Below are 17,173 nucleotides of genomic sequence, written 5' to 3'. Positions count from 1 at the left end.
CATCGTCTATCAGTAAAAGCTCAGCTGAAGTTATACAGGGTGTACATTAAGTAAAACAACAATCCATCATATTTCCCCTAACAGCTTGTGCAGCAAATTCCAGAAGCTGTAAACAAGGTGTTGCCCAATATTTACCTCATTATAGCCTTCAGTTTCCTCCTGTTGGAGACTATTTGCTGATAGGTGCAACCATCGCACTGCCGAATAGCATGAAAATGGGAGATAATGAGGCAGATATTAGACATTTGGACCGGCTTTGCAAACGTGAAGCACTATGTATATGCTGCCAAGATGTCTTTCAGCTCTTTAAGTACAAAATATGTAGACTTTGTGTGTGTATAAGGCTAATATTTAAATGCATGATAGAGATTTTTGGATGTATTTTTGAAAGTTGTTTTGGTAACAATTTAAAATAAGGTAGGGATGGGCGATATATCAAATATATGCGATGTATCGTGAGATGTTCTCCGAGGGATGTATCAAATGACCCTATCGCGATACAAATTGGCATGCAATGTTTTTTTTTTTGCCACGGCCGCCGGCATACTCTGTGGTGTTCGCTTCTCTGTCTCTCTGCCTCACAGACTCACATGCATTGGCAACACTCACTCCATCCTCCCATCCTGACTCTTCTGGGCGCGCACGTGTGACTTAGTCTGAGGTGCGCGCTGTGTGTGTGTTTACCTTTAGCGCTATGTGAAAACTACGAGAGTGGGAGAATAAAAAGACGAGACGGCCTCTTATGACAGGCAAACAAATGAAAGCTTAGAATAGATCACACCCAAACAGAGCCGTGGTTATTTGTGATATTTAGGTCATGTCCTTTGTACTGTTTCTTAGAATGTTTGAGTTCTAATCACCTTAAGAGGCTTTCATGTTCAACAGTTTGACACAACTTGCACTCTGTGAGCTTTGGAGGCTGATTATAATGCTTTTATATTTAAAGTAGACCTATAATACTTTTTCGACTTTTATGACCTATAAACGTTGTTATAATGATGATTTATAGTCATGTTTAACCATACTAGCGTATCAAATAATTACGTACATGCATTAGGCTATATTAATCAGGAAATTAATGAAGCGCGATAATGACGGCGCACATGACAGGCGAACGCGTATGTGTGCGCTCGCCTACATGACGGCGGGCGCACGAGGACAATGACGTCACGGTTAACCGTGTACACGAAAAAAATTCCGTCGTGTACACGGTTAGACATTTTTGTAAACGTTCACACCCCTAGTACCAGGTTACTTAAGTCTCTAAATTCACATTCGATTGGTAAGGGGATTGATTGTAGCTTAAAGGCCTACTTCACCGGTTGGAATATGAAGGTGTATTGAACTCGGAGATCCTATGAAGTATAAATGTGCAAAAAAAAATTGAAATCGGATCATCCTAGCCTGAGAAAAGGCAGAAAGAGTGTTTTATGGTCTCACTGTCTAACCCTACATTTCTCTTTCTGTGACATCACCTTCATATTCCAACCGGTGAAGTAGGCCTTTAATACACCGTAGGATTGATGAGACCTCCAACCCACACAACAAACACGTGACCGCTACTTGAGAGAATAAAAGTTATGTATTTCTAAAGATATATTCAAGAAATAAGTTTGATTTGTAAAACAATAGAAATATTGACCCAAAATAATAAAACAAAAAGTTAAATGAAAACTGTATCATAGCTGCACTAAGTACTTCAAATAAACAAAAACGTATCCCGCATGGGACTACAAAAAACACAAAATTATCAGTGCTTAAGAATCCTTAGTTCCTTCCAACTGAACCTTTAACAGTGTTGACCTTTAAAATATACCTTATTAACTGTTTATTCAATTTTAGTTAAACTTTGACTTCCATATGAAAAGAGTTTAGTCAGAGAAGAATTACCTGAAGAAAACCCTGAGTACTCAGGATAAAAAAGTATAAAAATAAAATAATCCTACTTTTGGTTCCTTCATTTCCTTCCTACCGCCACCTGGATTTGAGCAGAATGTCCACGCATGCAACAGATGTCTGATGAGAGATGATGGCATCCAGGAACAGCTATGATGGTGAAAGCAGTAGAATCAGTCTTCAACAGTTCATCCCTTAAAGGCCACATATTATGCTAAATGCACTTTTTAAATGTGTTCCAACATAACCATGGGTCCACGGTGTGCCTAGAGACTGCCAAAATATTTAAAAAAAATAACAATCTCTCCTTTTCTCACTCTCCCCCTTTCTGAAACCCCCACCCCTCCCCCCCAATATACTCCAGTCAGAATTCTCGCCGACTATTACGTAATAGTCGGCACAGCCACATCCCCATATTTTCTTTATATGTCCATGCTTCCCCCCCAGAAACGTCCACCGTACACTAGTCTATGATAACCCCACCCCCTCATTTCTTATTGGTCCACGGCCCCGAGATCCGATGGAACATTTTCCAAGCGACAGCCATGTTGTTTTCCCCGCTAAGCGACAAGATGCCCTTAGTACAGCCTGAATGTTACATACACCAACACAGAATGCTTTTGCTCATACTCCACTAATTTATCTTAACCACAGCAGTCTAATAATGACTCGTTTTAGCATGACAAAGGATGGGATGATATTCATGTAGAAATCAAACTTTGAAGCTACTGTTTTCACTGGTTTTAATCATGTCAGGTTTATTTTTTTTTCTTTATTAAGGACAAATGCATTAAAAACATTGTTTCATATTATAAAAACATAAAACAGATGCCACGCATACAGGTGTTAGTCGAAACTAATTTGCAACCCCTGTCCCTGATTAGGCATCTCCTAAAAAATTCACATGCCAAATTGTTAAAAGTATGGCTTAGCTCCGGGTAAACACTGTGTTCGCAGTCACGCAGTCTCTCTAGTATCGCGAGAGCACAGCAGAGACGGTGGGAGAGCCCCATGGACATATAAAGAAAGCCCGGCAGAGAGGTGGGAGGGGCCAGCCAGATCGCACAAATATAGGTCATCCTGAGACCAGAGGACAATCAAGGTATAGAGGCTTGCTACAATAAATTATCTGAACGGGTTTTTCAGCAAACATCTAAAAAATAAGTATTAGGGACTACTTTGACCATATAAAATTGACAGCAAAGTGCATAATAAGTGAGCTTTAACAAAAACAAGCCTGCACAAAAGTGAACAGCGCAGTTATTAAACAGTCTGATTTTTTTTTTTTTTTTTTTACCTTTATTTATACAGGTAAATCCCATTGAGACCGAAGACTCTTGAATGTTTTGTTTTCACTGTCCATTGCAATAAACTTAAATGATTAGCTATTAAAAGTTCACACAGAATAAGCTTTGCAATAGCTGCAAACAGCATATGAATTAAATGTAGCCTTTTGCCTACATCTGTTTTTAAACATGAACCTCATTGAATACATGTATCAACCTTTTAACTTGTTTCTCCAAACATGTAAATTAGCTTAACCATGTTTTAACATACTGCACAAATTGCCTGTAGCTAACACACTGCTATGGACATTAACAAGGCACAAAACGCAGCTGCACGTGCAACTTATCCTAACTTCATTGTAGTAGCCTAATACACACATTCATTTTCGATGCTAAATGGCTTAACAGTTTACCATCGGTCGTATTCAGTTCACGTCACATACACATTATATCCTGGCTGGTTTTAAAGTTTCACACACTTATCTCAGGTAATTTAACGCTCAATTACTTATTTTAGCAACAACAAGGTAATGCTAAGCGGCTAACCCAGTGCTAATTAGCCAACCTAGAGCAGTAGACTCACCAGGATAATCCACGCGTCCGGAGCTCTCCTCAGAAGATTTCTCCCACTAGTAGTTTCTCTCTCACACAAGTGTCTCAAATCCAGTTTTTACATTAGGTATCTTATCTATGTCCTTTGCTTCATTAACAAACTACTACAGTTGCTGTTTGTCTTGTAGTTTCGCTGTGCTGCCATGGCTTTCTGCCGTGCACGCGCCCCTGATGCGTTTATGGGGCATCGTAAACAACAGTATTTAGTGATTATCTCTAAAAATTATGCTTTTAGGGAATTCCTATTCCTTTGGAACTACAAAAAATAACCTGGGATATACATTTAATAAACAACTTAGGCTCTTCAGGAGATTCTTCAAACCAAATGACATGATCCTGGTCCTCTTGGCTGTCAGCGAAAGATGGAAATGCCGACAGGCTATTGGATGGGGCTATCCGAAATGGGGCACAGTGATTGGACAGGCACATGGAATGCCATCTAGTCACTTCAGGGATTTACTCAAATGAATCACCGAAATGACAACCACTTTGTACAGCAAAAATTGCTTGTTATTTATTTTATTTTTTTTTAATGAATGCTAAGTTTCTGCTACATTTTAAGTTAAAAGTGGAGTCAGCGATTCTGGAGAACACTTATTGTCAAAATCACTTTTTGTCTAAATCAGTGAGTATATCCTCATGATCCACTACCTGTCCGTACAGTGTTCACAGCCTAGGCTCTGTAAAAGTATGTAAATGTCAATTAAGCACACAATATTTCCAAAACATCAAACACAAGTGGGGGTGACACTATGTTTACAATCATTTTTCTCTATGAATAACTTTACCTGCCTCATATCTGCATGTATTTAGTTGTAATGTAGCTGGTTCTAATTCTCTCCCTCTACTTAATACTTTTTGACGTCTGTTTACAATTTGTATGGGTCATATTTCACATATTTAATCTGTAAACACTAGGTCATTCGGTCATATCATTTTATTGATTACTTCATGTTTTGTTTGTGTAACCCTGTCAATATAAGGGCTACTAAAACATTTATTGTAGGGCTAATGAAAGCTATACTTATTTAAAATGCTGTACTAAGAGAACTCTTTTTTGTTTTAAGTGTATGAAAAGGTTAGCTTGATTTTATTATAAGTGCCTTTTATTTTGAAACTCTTACGTATGAACTCTGAACTCTAAAGCGCGAGTAGTTGTTTACATGAGAGTTCCGTGAGTTGCGCAGAAAGAGAGATGAGACGGAGAGAAAAACACACGTTGTCGTTAATGCTCCGAACTAGAACAAGCAACTGTTTTGTTTACTGAATTTTATCAGAATACCCTTAAACTAACTAATTGTCAGAGCGACGTTGTTCTTTTGGGATAGACGTGAAGCTACCTAATTTCTTTTGGTGAGTTTAACTGTGTCTGAATCATAAACGTGTGAAGCTAAACATATGCTAACGGCAATGGCCGCTGTTTAAGCCTGTCTATATGAGAGTCTGTAAAAATGGTGTTTTCTACACGACGTAGTTAATTAGTTTTTCACATTTTATGAGAGCAATACCAGTTAGATTAATGTTGAAGAGGTTGTGTTCATTTTGAAGTGCATTGAGATGTATTTTGTGAACTGTGTGATAAATGTACTTAATAGAGGCTTTTGCCTTCTTTAGTTGTTTCGCGCCGCCACGCGGACACCATTTTGATGCTGCGGGAGATCCCCAGTGTGTTATGTTTCCCTTTGGTCAGGTTTTCTTTTGATGTTCAAATTCCACATCCAGTCCAAAGATGGCGAGCTACTACTGAACCAGGATCCACTGTGATGAGTGAATTGAGTTGAAATTCTTTGGACTGTGAGTTATCTAATGGCCTGCACTAGTGGTAGGATTCGCACGCCACTACTCTTCTGCATACCGTGCAACGAGAACTCTGTACGGAACTTTCATAACTTATTGGTGTGATTAACACCATACGGTCTGAGTTAAAATACCCCGGGGTACATTTTCTTTATCCTTTCTTTTTACTTGGGCCCAAGGTTATGTGATTTATTTGTTTTTCTATTTTTCTTCTATTGTGTCTAAAGATATATGTTAAAAATGAAGATCTCTACTGTAATAGATACATCTTTCAATAATACATCATAAAACTAAACTTACTGTGTTGTCTCATTAATCATCCATCCTACTCTAGTAGTCGAACCTAACAATCTGGCCCAGAATATTGTCTTACATTGAAATTTAAATCTGCTAAACCAAGAAGGTGTTACATTTGGTTTTACTTTCCACATCTTATTTCCTTGTTTTCTTCTTTATTTATTTTTCTATGTTCATTTTTGATTTTAACTACTCCCACAGTTCTTTTTGGTTGACCCCCAATGGCCTTTTACCCCCCAAAAAAGTGCTCCTTCTTCACCCACCTTTGATGAAGTCACCACCAATTTTTAGTCCTTAACCTTTCTTTCTACACCGTAGCTAGCAACATGTCTTTTTACAGAGCCTAAGCTGATTTTTAGCACAAATTATGGACAGGTAGAGAGGATCATGAAGAGATATTCACTGATTTAAAAAAAAAAGCTACTTTGAGTTAATTCTTTCTTAGAATTACTTTCTGTAAACGTGTTAAGAAACCTAGTAATAAACAGTGGCTTCAGTGACCTGGTAGAACATGCCATAAAATACATGTACAATGTTTGTCAACTTGTACAACAACCATATGTCTTTATAGATGTTGAGCTTCGTTGCTAAGTACTCTTATTCTGATGTAAACTACAGGAAACCATTTCATCGAATGTATTGTCAAGTGAATGTTGAACACCAAGGAGAAAGTCACTGTTACAGATAACGTTTTGAGTGCGATTGAGCGGGTCGTCAGTATATGAACTGCATCCTCACATTTTGAATTAATAATCCATCCTCACTAGCTTTGAAATTGAAAGTAGAACGAGCTCTTGGATCTGGCCTAAGCGTTCGGATATTTTTAAAATTTGTCCGCCCGAACAGGGACTTGAACCCTGGACCCTCAGATTAAAAGTCTGATGCTCTACCGACTGAGCTATCCGGGCTCTGGAAAACCTATGGTATTAATGTGAGTAACGTATTTGCTCTTAAATAAAACTTTATTGACAATGCTTTATGTACAGAATACCAATTGTGTGATTAAATATAATTCCCAATAAATGTATAAGATTATAAAAAACTAAATGTATCACCAAATGACCGCAAGGGGGAATAGATACTCTATTATGAAATAAATAGGCCTAAATAAAATATTTAACAAAACACTATGGTTTTAATTGCTTTTTGTTTTGGATATTATTTAATTAAGTAACGGTTGAACTCCTTTTTCCAAGCAGCAAAACAACGTTTCTTTCCCGTAAATGTAAATAGTATGTGGATATCGAATTTGGCCATTGTAAGGCTTTTTGAGTCATTTAGGCTATGTGAGATTTGAACTCAGCTGGGTCCGTTTTTCAATTTCCCTGCCAGTGGGTTAGGTCAGAGAGCTACACTGTACACATAATGACTTAATAACATAATGGATTGAAAACACATAGGCCTACATAAAATAAGAGAGCAGGCTGTGAAAAATAATTTGCCTATATAATAAATTTGTTGGAAAAAAAACAAGTCTCAATTAGGCTATGGAACCATTACACTACGCTACTAGGGGAGATTATCATAACATTATTATGGTCGTAATGTAGTCTATGAGTCTCTATCATGGACATGGTCTCAATCTAGGATTAAGAAATGGTGACATATCGCCCCCTAGTGGCCACGTCATAGTGGCCTACACATGTGCATAGCCCTACGACTGAACTATCCGGGCTCTTTCTGAGAAATAATATTCATGTACTTTTTTTTCTTAATCTTTGTGGACAAGATGTATGCGTACAAAGCCTTTACAGAAAACATATTTGTATGACTATCAAGTATGTGCACATTGCAAAATAACTCAAATAGAATTCCAAATTATTGTATAGACCTACATTTAAAAAAAAATATATTCGAGCACAATTACATGATCCTGGTCATCGTGAATGGCTGTCAGCAAAAGATGGAAATGCAGACACGCTATTGGATGGGGGAGCTGAAATGCTGGGCTTTGGGCACAGCGATTGGACAGGCAAAGAACACAAATGTGGCGGCCAGACTAACTTTTTTTTCAAATCTTTATTAGAATTCGGCACGTATAACACATTTAACAATTATGCAAATTGTTCGTATCAATATAATCACACCTCCTTATTACAAGGAAGTTCTATAACATATTATTTGCAAGTATATTCACAAAATTGATAGATAAAAATAACATAAATAATAATAATAATGATAAAAAATTCAACAAAAATAATCGAGCATTGTGCTAATGTTAGTTGTAGGTATCTCATCTATGATTCTATTGAGTTTTTGGTTATTTGGATTTTTGACCTTTTTAAAGCATTTTTTTAAATAAATCAATTGTTTTTAATGCCATCCAATATATGGGCGGCTTGGCAAAGCGGCATTTATAAACATAGCATCTAGTTATTATAAAAATTGTATTAACAAGATATTTTATCGTCTTGTTTTTCAAAATTATTCCACATTCAACCCAGAAGAGAACTATTTCCATGGAGAATGCAAGAAATTCCACATGTTTTTTAACAAGTTCCAATTATAAAACAGGTGCTATACTTTGTTTATAAGTAATTCAAGCTTGGATTGGCAGAGGTGATAAATATCAACATCAAACTGAAATCTTGTTCTAATACATTCATTTGAGGGATATATATCATGTAATGTTGAAATTAATTAATTTATATTTAGGAGGAACTGGAAATTACTAGGAACAGGTAACTGGACTTGGATCATCCCAATGCAGCAAGTTTGTCTGGTTAAATAAAAAAATCCTATTAATAAAAAACAAGATTTTGTATTGCTGCATCCTATATTTGAATCCAGACTGTATATAGATATATGTATAAAGCTTTGGGTGGGATATGGAAAAATGCTATTTGCACTATGCTGATAACCCACCAGACTGTTGCGCACAGAGACGCAAAGGCTGCATTTTTTGCATAATAGAGAGTACAATTCATGCTGTTATTTGCATTTTTATAGAAACAGTCCAAATTGGAGAAATAGATGATAGAAGCTTTCTTGCTGTCCAGAATGACAGCAAGAAAGCTTCAGGGAGGCCTTCGAAAATATTATTAGCACACGTAACCCTCCATTTAAAACTCATTACAGGGCATTTTGGGCTGTGACAGTTATTTGGATTGCAGAATAAGCAATGTGAATGTGTTTGTTCAGCTGACAACCTCCTGTGTATTGTTATGGAGTACTGCAGTGAAACAGATCTGCTCCAGAGTTCTGCGTTCATGGTTTAGGCTTTTATGACCCGAGGTTATTATTACAATTGAATGTAGTTCCCCTTTTTAGAAGTAGTTTAATAGAAATGGTTATTTTCCCCCCAGATCTTGAGGTGGTTTGCTCAAATGTGCACTGCAGCATAGTGTATTCCCAATATAGACAGGTCTTGCACAGTGTTCTGAAGTGGGAGGTACAGTAGTTTTTTGACATTATAGTTTACTGTACATGTTAAAGGATTTGATTTGGTCTAAGAACAGCTCAAGTTGTCATCTGTAGAAGAGACTCACGAGGGGATCAGATTGTCTTTTTCCTCATATTCTAATAGTGTTCAGCTTACAATTTAAATACATCACCATACATGTCTCCAATTTCCATTTCCAAAATGAACAGTAATCCTAAACACATTTTTCTTCCCAGAGTTCCATACCATATCCCCCATGAACCTAGTGGATCAGATATTTTTGATGTGTGTTCTTTATATTAGAACCAGAAGTCGATTTTTAGTTTATTAGTTGGATGCATGTGGATAGAATCTCATCTGTGTGAGCACCATCGAGTGAAATGAACATGAACAATATTGAAATTGCTGATCGACATACGACCACAACATTGTCTCCCACTAATGCATGACATCATCATTTTGCTATGGTCCGCTGCTCTCTCATTTTTGCTTGGTGTTAAGTCATCACTTCTCCCTCATTTCCTCACTCAGAGCATTTTCCTGACAGATAATGGGACAATCAAGCTCGGGCACTTTGGCTCGGCGTGTATTCTGAACATGTACAGAAAGAGAAAGGCAGCAATTTATAGTTTTGCCCTTTTTCTAAGTTAATGCTTAGTGTTTGATTTGATATTGTTGCACTTACCTTCAACCATTTACTTGTAATTGTATTGCACCTCAAAGGAATATTTCATACCTATGTTGGGACACTTTATTATGTGACTACAGAAATCTAGGATAACAAGCCTTACAATAGAAAGTGGCATGTGTTTGGCATGTACATAAACCCTTGGATAGAATTACATACACATATACACTATATGTTTACTTTGTTTACATGCAAAGTTGTGAGCACACATGTCAATTTACGGAAAAAAACATATCGGAATTAGATGAAAACTGAAAAATAAGAGGATCGGTGCTTCTTTAATATGTAGTCAAACCAATTCATCCCCAAAAAAAAGACAAAAACACATCTTCAATATTTCTATTTTGTTAACATAGAAGCTAAGCTGAATATCCTCCTTCCTGTCTACTTCCTGCCCTTCCTACTACCCGTCTCCATCTCTTGAGTGTTCCAGTTCCACCTTTACAGCAGGACGTAATACTGACAAACATGTCCACTGAATGGAGGCAACATGTTCTGATAAAACTGTGTGAAAACGAAGCAACAGAAGTTTCCAATGAGCAGCATAAAGAGACGACACAGACACAGACTGTAAATGATAAATTACCTTTATTGAGAAAAGTGATTATGAAGACAAATGACCTGGTGAATCCTGGTTGAAAGACTGTTGTGTGTGAATGTGTGCCTGTGTGTTTCATCATTGAGATGTGGCCATGATGCTGGATACACCTGTGAAAAGAAATAAAAGAAGAGAAGGACAAAACAGTCAATGCATATCAAGCTTTAACTCATCAGCACAGAAACAAATAACAAATATCATGCTGTGTGACCCACTGGATTTATTCACATATGTAAAATGACATGAAACTGAGAAGAGCAGAACATCCCTCTTGAAAATCTATATTCAGAAAAACTACAGAGGTGAAAATAAAATATTCTGTGTCTGTTTCTGAGGCTGTGCGGAGCAACAGATGATTGAAGTTAAGATATCTAGTTGATTTATTAGAAACAGTCAAGGTCAACTTTTTTATTAGCACTAAATACTGACAGAGTAAAATAATATGAATAAGTTGTTCATATAAAAGAGACTGCACATGCTCTGGTGTTCAAAGACAATTTGACACCAAACTTCAAGTATATTTCTTCATTCATTCCTGCACTCACTCTCAAAGTCGATCTTCTCCACGATGTTCTTGGGCTTGACGCTCTCCTCCTGGTTGAAGATGAAGATCTGTCCCTCCTCGTTCTCCGTCCAGCCGTACTTATTCATCCACACCTTCACCTGTGTGTCTGCACAGAGGGAAGCAACAGGAACTGGTTCAGTCAGGTTATCTTTATGTTGATGAGTTTTTTCTCTAGCAGATGCAATTGGAGGGTACGTGCGTAGGGAGTTTGCAATGGAAAAGTATTTCAACTAAACAAAATGGACGTGTTGCTTGGCTTGCTTTGGTACATTACATCAGTGAACTTGCAGTGTTCTTACCCAGAGGGTCTCCCAGCATCTCAGCCAGTAGCCGGTGCTCGATGGTCTGGTAGGTGATGCCCACTACATGGCAGATGACTGGAGAGACACAACAGACAATGTTTTAACACAGACTCATCTTATTCATTTAAATGGTCCACTGTGGTGGGTCAGAAGACGGGACTCACACTTGCGAACAGAATCCTCAAAACCAGTGATGCCGTCAATGAGTTCTCTGTTCTCCTCCAGACTCGTCTGTTTGACGGACAAGGACACGATGACATCACACCGAGGGATCCAACAGGCATCAGAACAACAGAGCCAACACATTCACAGGGAGAGACAGAACACGTCAGTCAGCACTATGAATAATCTAATCATCATAATACATTTATCTGCTCAGGAAAAGGTTATATTTAGTGTGTCACTTTTAGTAAATAAAGAAGAGGGAAGTTTTCTTCTGTTACATCAACAATAAATTATGTCCAACACAAAACAATAATGCAAAATAAACACTGATGGATGTGTGCAATTATTACACAAAAAATATTTTTCCTCTGTGTGTGTAATGTATGTGTGTGTGAGCGTGTTACCCAGAAGCTCTGGAAGTGGCAGGTCTCCAGCAGGTTCCCCAGGTAGAGGATCTGTCTGATGGGGCGTTCCTCTTGCTGCGACACAGTAGTCAAGGAAACGCCTCATGACCCAGAGACAAGACCCCAGTCCCCCCACCCACCCGACCCCAGCCTGCCTGGATCTAATCACTCTAGTTACACACCTGTGCAAAGTTTGGGATTGAAAATGGCATAAGAGAAGGGCCGCCCTTTCATGGATCAACTCCTGTGGACCTGATTCTCAATGAAGGCACTAGGTTTGGGAAGTAATATGGTAATATGACATCCTAGGCTATTTAAAAACAGTAACAGTATTCCTTTAATTACATTTATGAAAAAATCGGTTGTGTAATATATGCAGTACATGTTTATAAACGCTTTAGAAGTGTGTGTATGTGTCCAGCAGCAGCACCAGTGCCTGTGTTTAAAGATGCTATACAATTGATGACAGAACTCTAAATGATGGATGCCTGATTTGTCAAATGAAGAAGCTGTCAAAAAAAGACAAAGCTAATGAGACAAAGTGCTCATACTCGCTAAGAATTCATTAACACAAAACATGAACCTTGGTCTGGTCTTATTAGTTGTGAAAGGGTCCAAAGGAGTTACAGTCACAAACCAGTGTTGTTAGTGGAGCCTAAACAAGCCCCAGGACAGTGAGCAGTAGCAAACTATGGGCTCAACATTAGTTTAAACCCTGTCACATACACATATCAGTGAATGGAAGCCATCATGGTCAGAGGCTAAACAGCACCAAAAGGATACGTGGGTTTGGTCGATCATACACTTGCACAGAGTGAAGTCTGTGTGTGGCAGGTTGGTGAGAGCCTTCAGCAGAATCTGAGACGTGACCGTGACCTGGAAGTAGGCTGGGTTGAACTGGTACCTGTACAGATATAAGGATGAGAGCACTGATGCAACTTCTTCTTCTGGTTCTAAAATGGAAACTTTACATTTGTGTCATGAAGGTTAATTATTATTATTATTATTATTATAATAATAACATGGTGCAGTTAACACAAATCTTTTAAAGAGACACCAGTGATGTATGTGAGAGCAAGCAGCTGATCAGACAAACTCACAGCTTGAGGATGGCCAGGTTTGCCTCCAGGTCGTAGGCGTTCTCTTTGGCTTGTGTGTCCACATAACGCTCCAACACAGCCAGGTTCTCAGGGTTGTACCTGGGAGGAGAGAGACAGGATATTTACCTCTGAAGGCTCGGCCATTGTATCCAACAAAAAAAGTTCAATTATTTACTTTGATTGTTTCTCTCACAAATAAAAATGTGTGTCCTCTCTGTGATGCAATGACAATATGTGTTTCTTATTTGTATGTGTAGTAGAGTGATTCCATTATGATTAAGACTTTTTTTTATATATTTTGAATTGTGGGGTAATATCATTAATCTGGCTTGCATAAAAATTCAATGTAGCTGTGCTCACAGACACATGCTGGTTTATCCCTTTAACTACAAGACAACTCAACTTTTCTCTGTTGTGAGTTCATGTTTGTGCCACAAATCGTGTTTCTGGACGCAGTATTTTGAAATCCTAAGAGAACAGGGCCACTGCACAGGTTCATGTTAACTACTGCTGCTGTTGGAGTCATCTCTTCCATATAAAAAACCGATATTTCAACACATATATTTTACTATTCTTAATATGAATGTTTGTTTATGTTCTCGATTTGGCATTATTTCCTTTTAATTTCTCTGGATTTATTGTGTAAACTTGATTCTCGAGCAGGTGACATCAGTTCACATCTGTGTGTAGGGAAACTACCACAGGACTAAATAAATACAGCAGCATGAAGTAAAACATTTTGTTTTATAAGTAGTACGACACCAGCTTACAATTTAACATTTAACTGCAAATAAATAAATGAATAATCCCATCTAATCAGAATATCATTTGAATAGAGTATTTTTAAGGCACACTTAATGTTTGCGCCCAGCTAACGTTAGCACCCGAGAATCTGACAGCACATTACCTCCAATTTTGATGTTTAACTCTTACCCTGCCTGATCACTATTATTGCTTAGTTTCACACTGGTATCAGGGCGATTAAAAACAATTTATGGACCTCTAGAATCCTCTGTTTATGGCCGAACCGCCACTGACTTCACTAACAGAATGCTAAGCTATCGCTAGCTTTGTTTTCATTCGTCATCCATACCTGTCGATCCCTCGGAGGAGCTTCCCCACGTTCGCCCTCATCTGCTCGAAAGTCACCGGCGTCGACATTTGGTCCAAAGTTTATTTTTTTGCTTCAGACTTTAACGGTGAAAAAAACTAATTTAATCCACACGTGGGGCCGCTGATTGAAAGCGTACCGGGGCGGAGGGAGAAAGGAGTCGGACCGGAAAGGACGACGCATAAGCGGACCGGAAAATAAGATGCTTCACTCGGCTACATCATGCTCCCGGGACACGTTACAGAAGTTGCCTGTTGTACGTTTATTTTATAATATACGCGGCTATCACAGGACAAATCTTTTTTACTACTTAATTTTCTATTGCTTCAGTAATTGTAACTGTATTTTGGAAGTATTAACCGGAAGTTCTAGAGTGGAATTATGTCTGCATTGAGGCTATTTTTACTTTATTTAATTCGGTGCAGTTCTAAAATAAATCCACTAGGGGGCGGTAAACACCAGCGATTATTATTATAATATTTGAAAAACATAATTATAATGAAGATTAGTATTATAAGTAAAATTATAAAATAAAATTAAATAAAAAATAGTTCCAACATAAAACTGTAAAAATAAAAGGGAGTGACGTGAACAGAATTATAAAATAAATGTTAAAAAAAAATTAAATGCATAATAAAAATAAGGTATTATTATTAAGTAAATAAATTATATCTCTACCTAGTATAGTTTATAATACATACATATAGTAACAGTATATAAACACACACACACACACACACACACACTGTAGGCTAATTGTCTTGTTACTTATTTCCATTGTTTGTGTTTTTAAAATGTACGTGAATTATTAATAATGTAACATAGTAAATAAAGTACTATATTATCTATCTATCTATCTATCTATCTATCTATCTATCTATCTATCTATCTATCTATCTATCTATCTATCTATCTATCTATCTATCTATCGTTTTTTTTAGCCTACAGTTTATTGCTAGTTGAATTATGCCCTTTATATTTACGTTAGAAACAAAAATAACCCACGTGTAATGCTGTCAGTTGTGCGTGACAGACGATTACGGAACGTTATATGTTGCTAATCAGGAGTTTTACTGCCTCCCTGTGGCTGCTATGTGGAACTGCACCCCATCTAATCCATAAAGTTAGCACTAATGGAAACATTACACAGCAAACACTTCCGGTCACTACTACAAAATAAAAGCCAACGACTGAAAAGAAGGCTAAAGTCAAACGGGAAAATATTGAGAGGGTTTGACAACTACTGACTAATGTTATCTATTCCATTCATTACGATAATTCCATGACCATTACTAATACTTCTTTCTGTTTGCTTCAGTTTTTGTTCAGTATTTTTAAATGAAGCCTCACAGTAATTTTGCTACTGTCTGAATCAATTCAATTCATTCAATAAATTAGCTTATGCAGCAATATACAAAAAATTAATTGAAATAAACCAGAGTAAAATCTCTTTTACCATTTTTGCCTCTTGAAGCAGCAGCAACATTTGTTTACCATCTTTAATTTAATCATTTATAAGTTCTTGCTTTATCTCTCTATTCAGCAGTAAACTAATAAAACAAATTATTACAATTTAAAATGAAAATAATTGTGATTTGCAGCACTTATGACATAACATGTGGACTATCCCAGCATGCTTTGGGCCCAGTGTGCAGGTCACCAGCATGGATAAATTAAGGAAAACTGGTGCTCTGGATTGGATCTTTGAGTAGGTCGCGCAGAAGAATGTTAAAGACTGCTGGAATGATATTATTGTAATGATCCAGCTATTCCTGCTGTTTTTCACTGGACTGATGTGTGTGTCAAAGCCTCTCGCTGTACAAATTAACCTGACCCGTTGATACCCTGTCTGCCTTGTGGCTCAGGCAGTTATTTGAGGTTTACTGGTGTGTGGTCTGTGTCTGGCACATGTGGGCGTGTGTGAACCTCGTGGCAGAGAGGAGACCTGGAGGCAGAGTGAGGGATGAATGTCAAACGATCAAGGTGGTTTCGCTATGTGATGCCAGTGTGAGATATTCTTTTTCATTTATTTTATTTTATTTGAACCTTTTTATGAGCAACAGCTGCTTTACTATCTAACTTTTCATAATGTCACAGAGGCTGTTTCTACACATATATCCATCCATCTACCTAAATACATTACATTTAAAGAATTGATCAAATAAAGAGCGATCTTAACGTGTTACTAGGATGTAACAGGGGCCCCTTATTAATCTGTGGAGAAATGCTTTGAACAGGAAGCTGAGAGGGAGCTCCTAGCACACATCACTCTGCAAAGCTGCAACACACACTCACACACAAACTCACATGCACAGACAGATTTCAGTCGGTGTGAAGCTGAAACTGAAACTTACACTGAAAACCCCAAACAGCACAATCAGCTAAGCCACACACACATGCAGGCACCCGTAGGTTCACATGCGCAAGGCGCGCGCACACACACACACACACACACACATAATCAAACACAAACAAAGTCTTAACCTTATTGTATATGCTAGTTCTCTTAATCTTCAAGTATTTGTGACTTGTTTTGTCTGCTGATCATCACACACACAGACATTCACACACTACAAAAAAAGCAAATGCACAAACCTGTAATATTAAACTGACATCAAAGAAAAACCCTGCATGAAGCTGCAACCTCTCTCCTGCCTGTCTCTGACACACACACACACACACACACACACACACACACACACACACACACACACACACACACACACACACACACACACAGGAAACAGAATAAGAGTATGCAAATGAGTTGAGAAAAAGAAGAGAAGAGACAAAGGTGTGAGAGATACGGAGGGAGGGAGTAACAGAGGGAGGATCGATAGCAGGCTGAGAAACAGGAAGGTGTGTGTGTGTGTGTGTGAGTGTGTGTGTGTGTGTGTGTGTGTGTGTGTGTGTGTGTGTGTGTGTGTGTGTGTGTGCGAGAGTGTGTGAGAGAGAGAGAGAGAGTGACAA

General features: G+C 37.9%; 1 protein-coding gene across 2 annotated transcripts; it reads right to left on the bottom strand.

The window, feature by feature from the left end:
• Window positions 1-10,527: 10,527 nt before the first annotated feature.
• On the bottom strand, window positions 10,528-14,359 carry eif3k (eukaryotic translation initiation factor 3, subunit K). 2 transcript variants are annotated; one of them, XM_080025064.1, is made up of 8 exons: window positions 14,186-14,359; window positions 13,093-13,191; window positions 12,776-12,896; window positions 11,993-12,070; window positions 11,588-11,654; window positions 11,421-11,498; window positions 11,102-11,227; window positions 10,528-10,666 (listed from the first exon to the last, which is right to left on the bottom strand). In XM_080025064.1, exons 1-8 carry the CDS (start codon window positions 14,251-14,253, stop codon window positions 10,635-10,637), a joined length of 669 nt encoding a protein of 222 aa, XP_079881190.1. In that variant the 5' UTR covers window positions 14,254-14,359; the 3' UTR covers window positions 10,528-10,634. The 2 variants fall into 2 exon arrangements, with proteins under 2 accessions (XP_079881190.1, XP_079881191.1); XM_080025065.1 differs by having other exon boundaries at window positions 11,993-12,067.
• Window positions 14,360-17,173: the final 2,814 nt, after the last annotated feature.

The sequence above is a fragment of the Ammodytes marinus genome (assembly GCF_949987685.1).
Source record: "Ammodytes marinus genome assembly, chromosome: 3".
Classification (NCBI taxonomy): Eukaryota; Metazoa; Chordata; class Actinopteri; order Uranoscopiformes; family Ammodytidae; genus Ammodytes; species Ammodytes marinus.
This window is presented reverse-complemented; position numbering and strand designations above follow the sequence as displayed.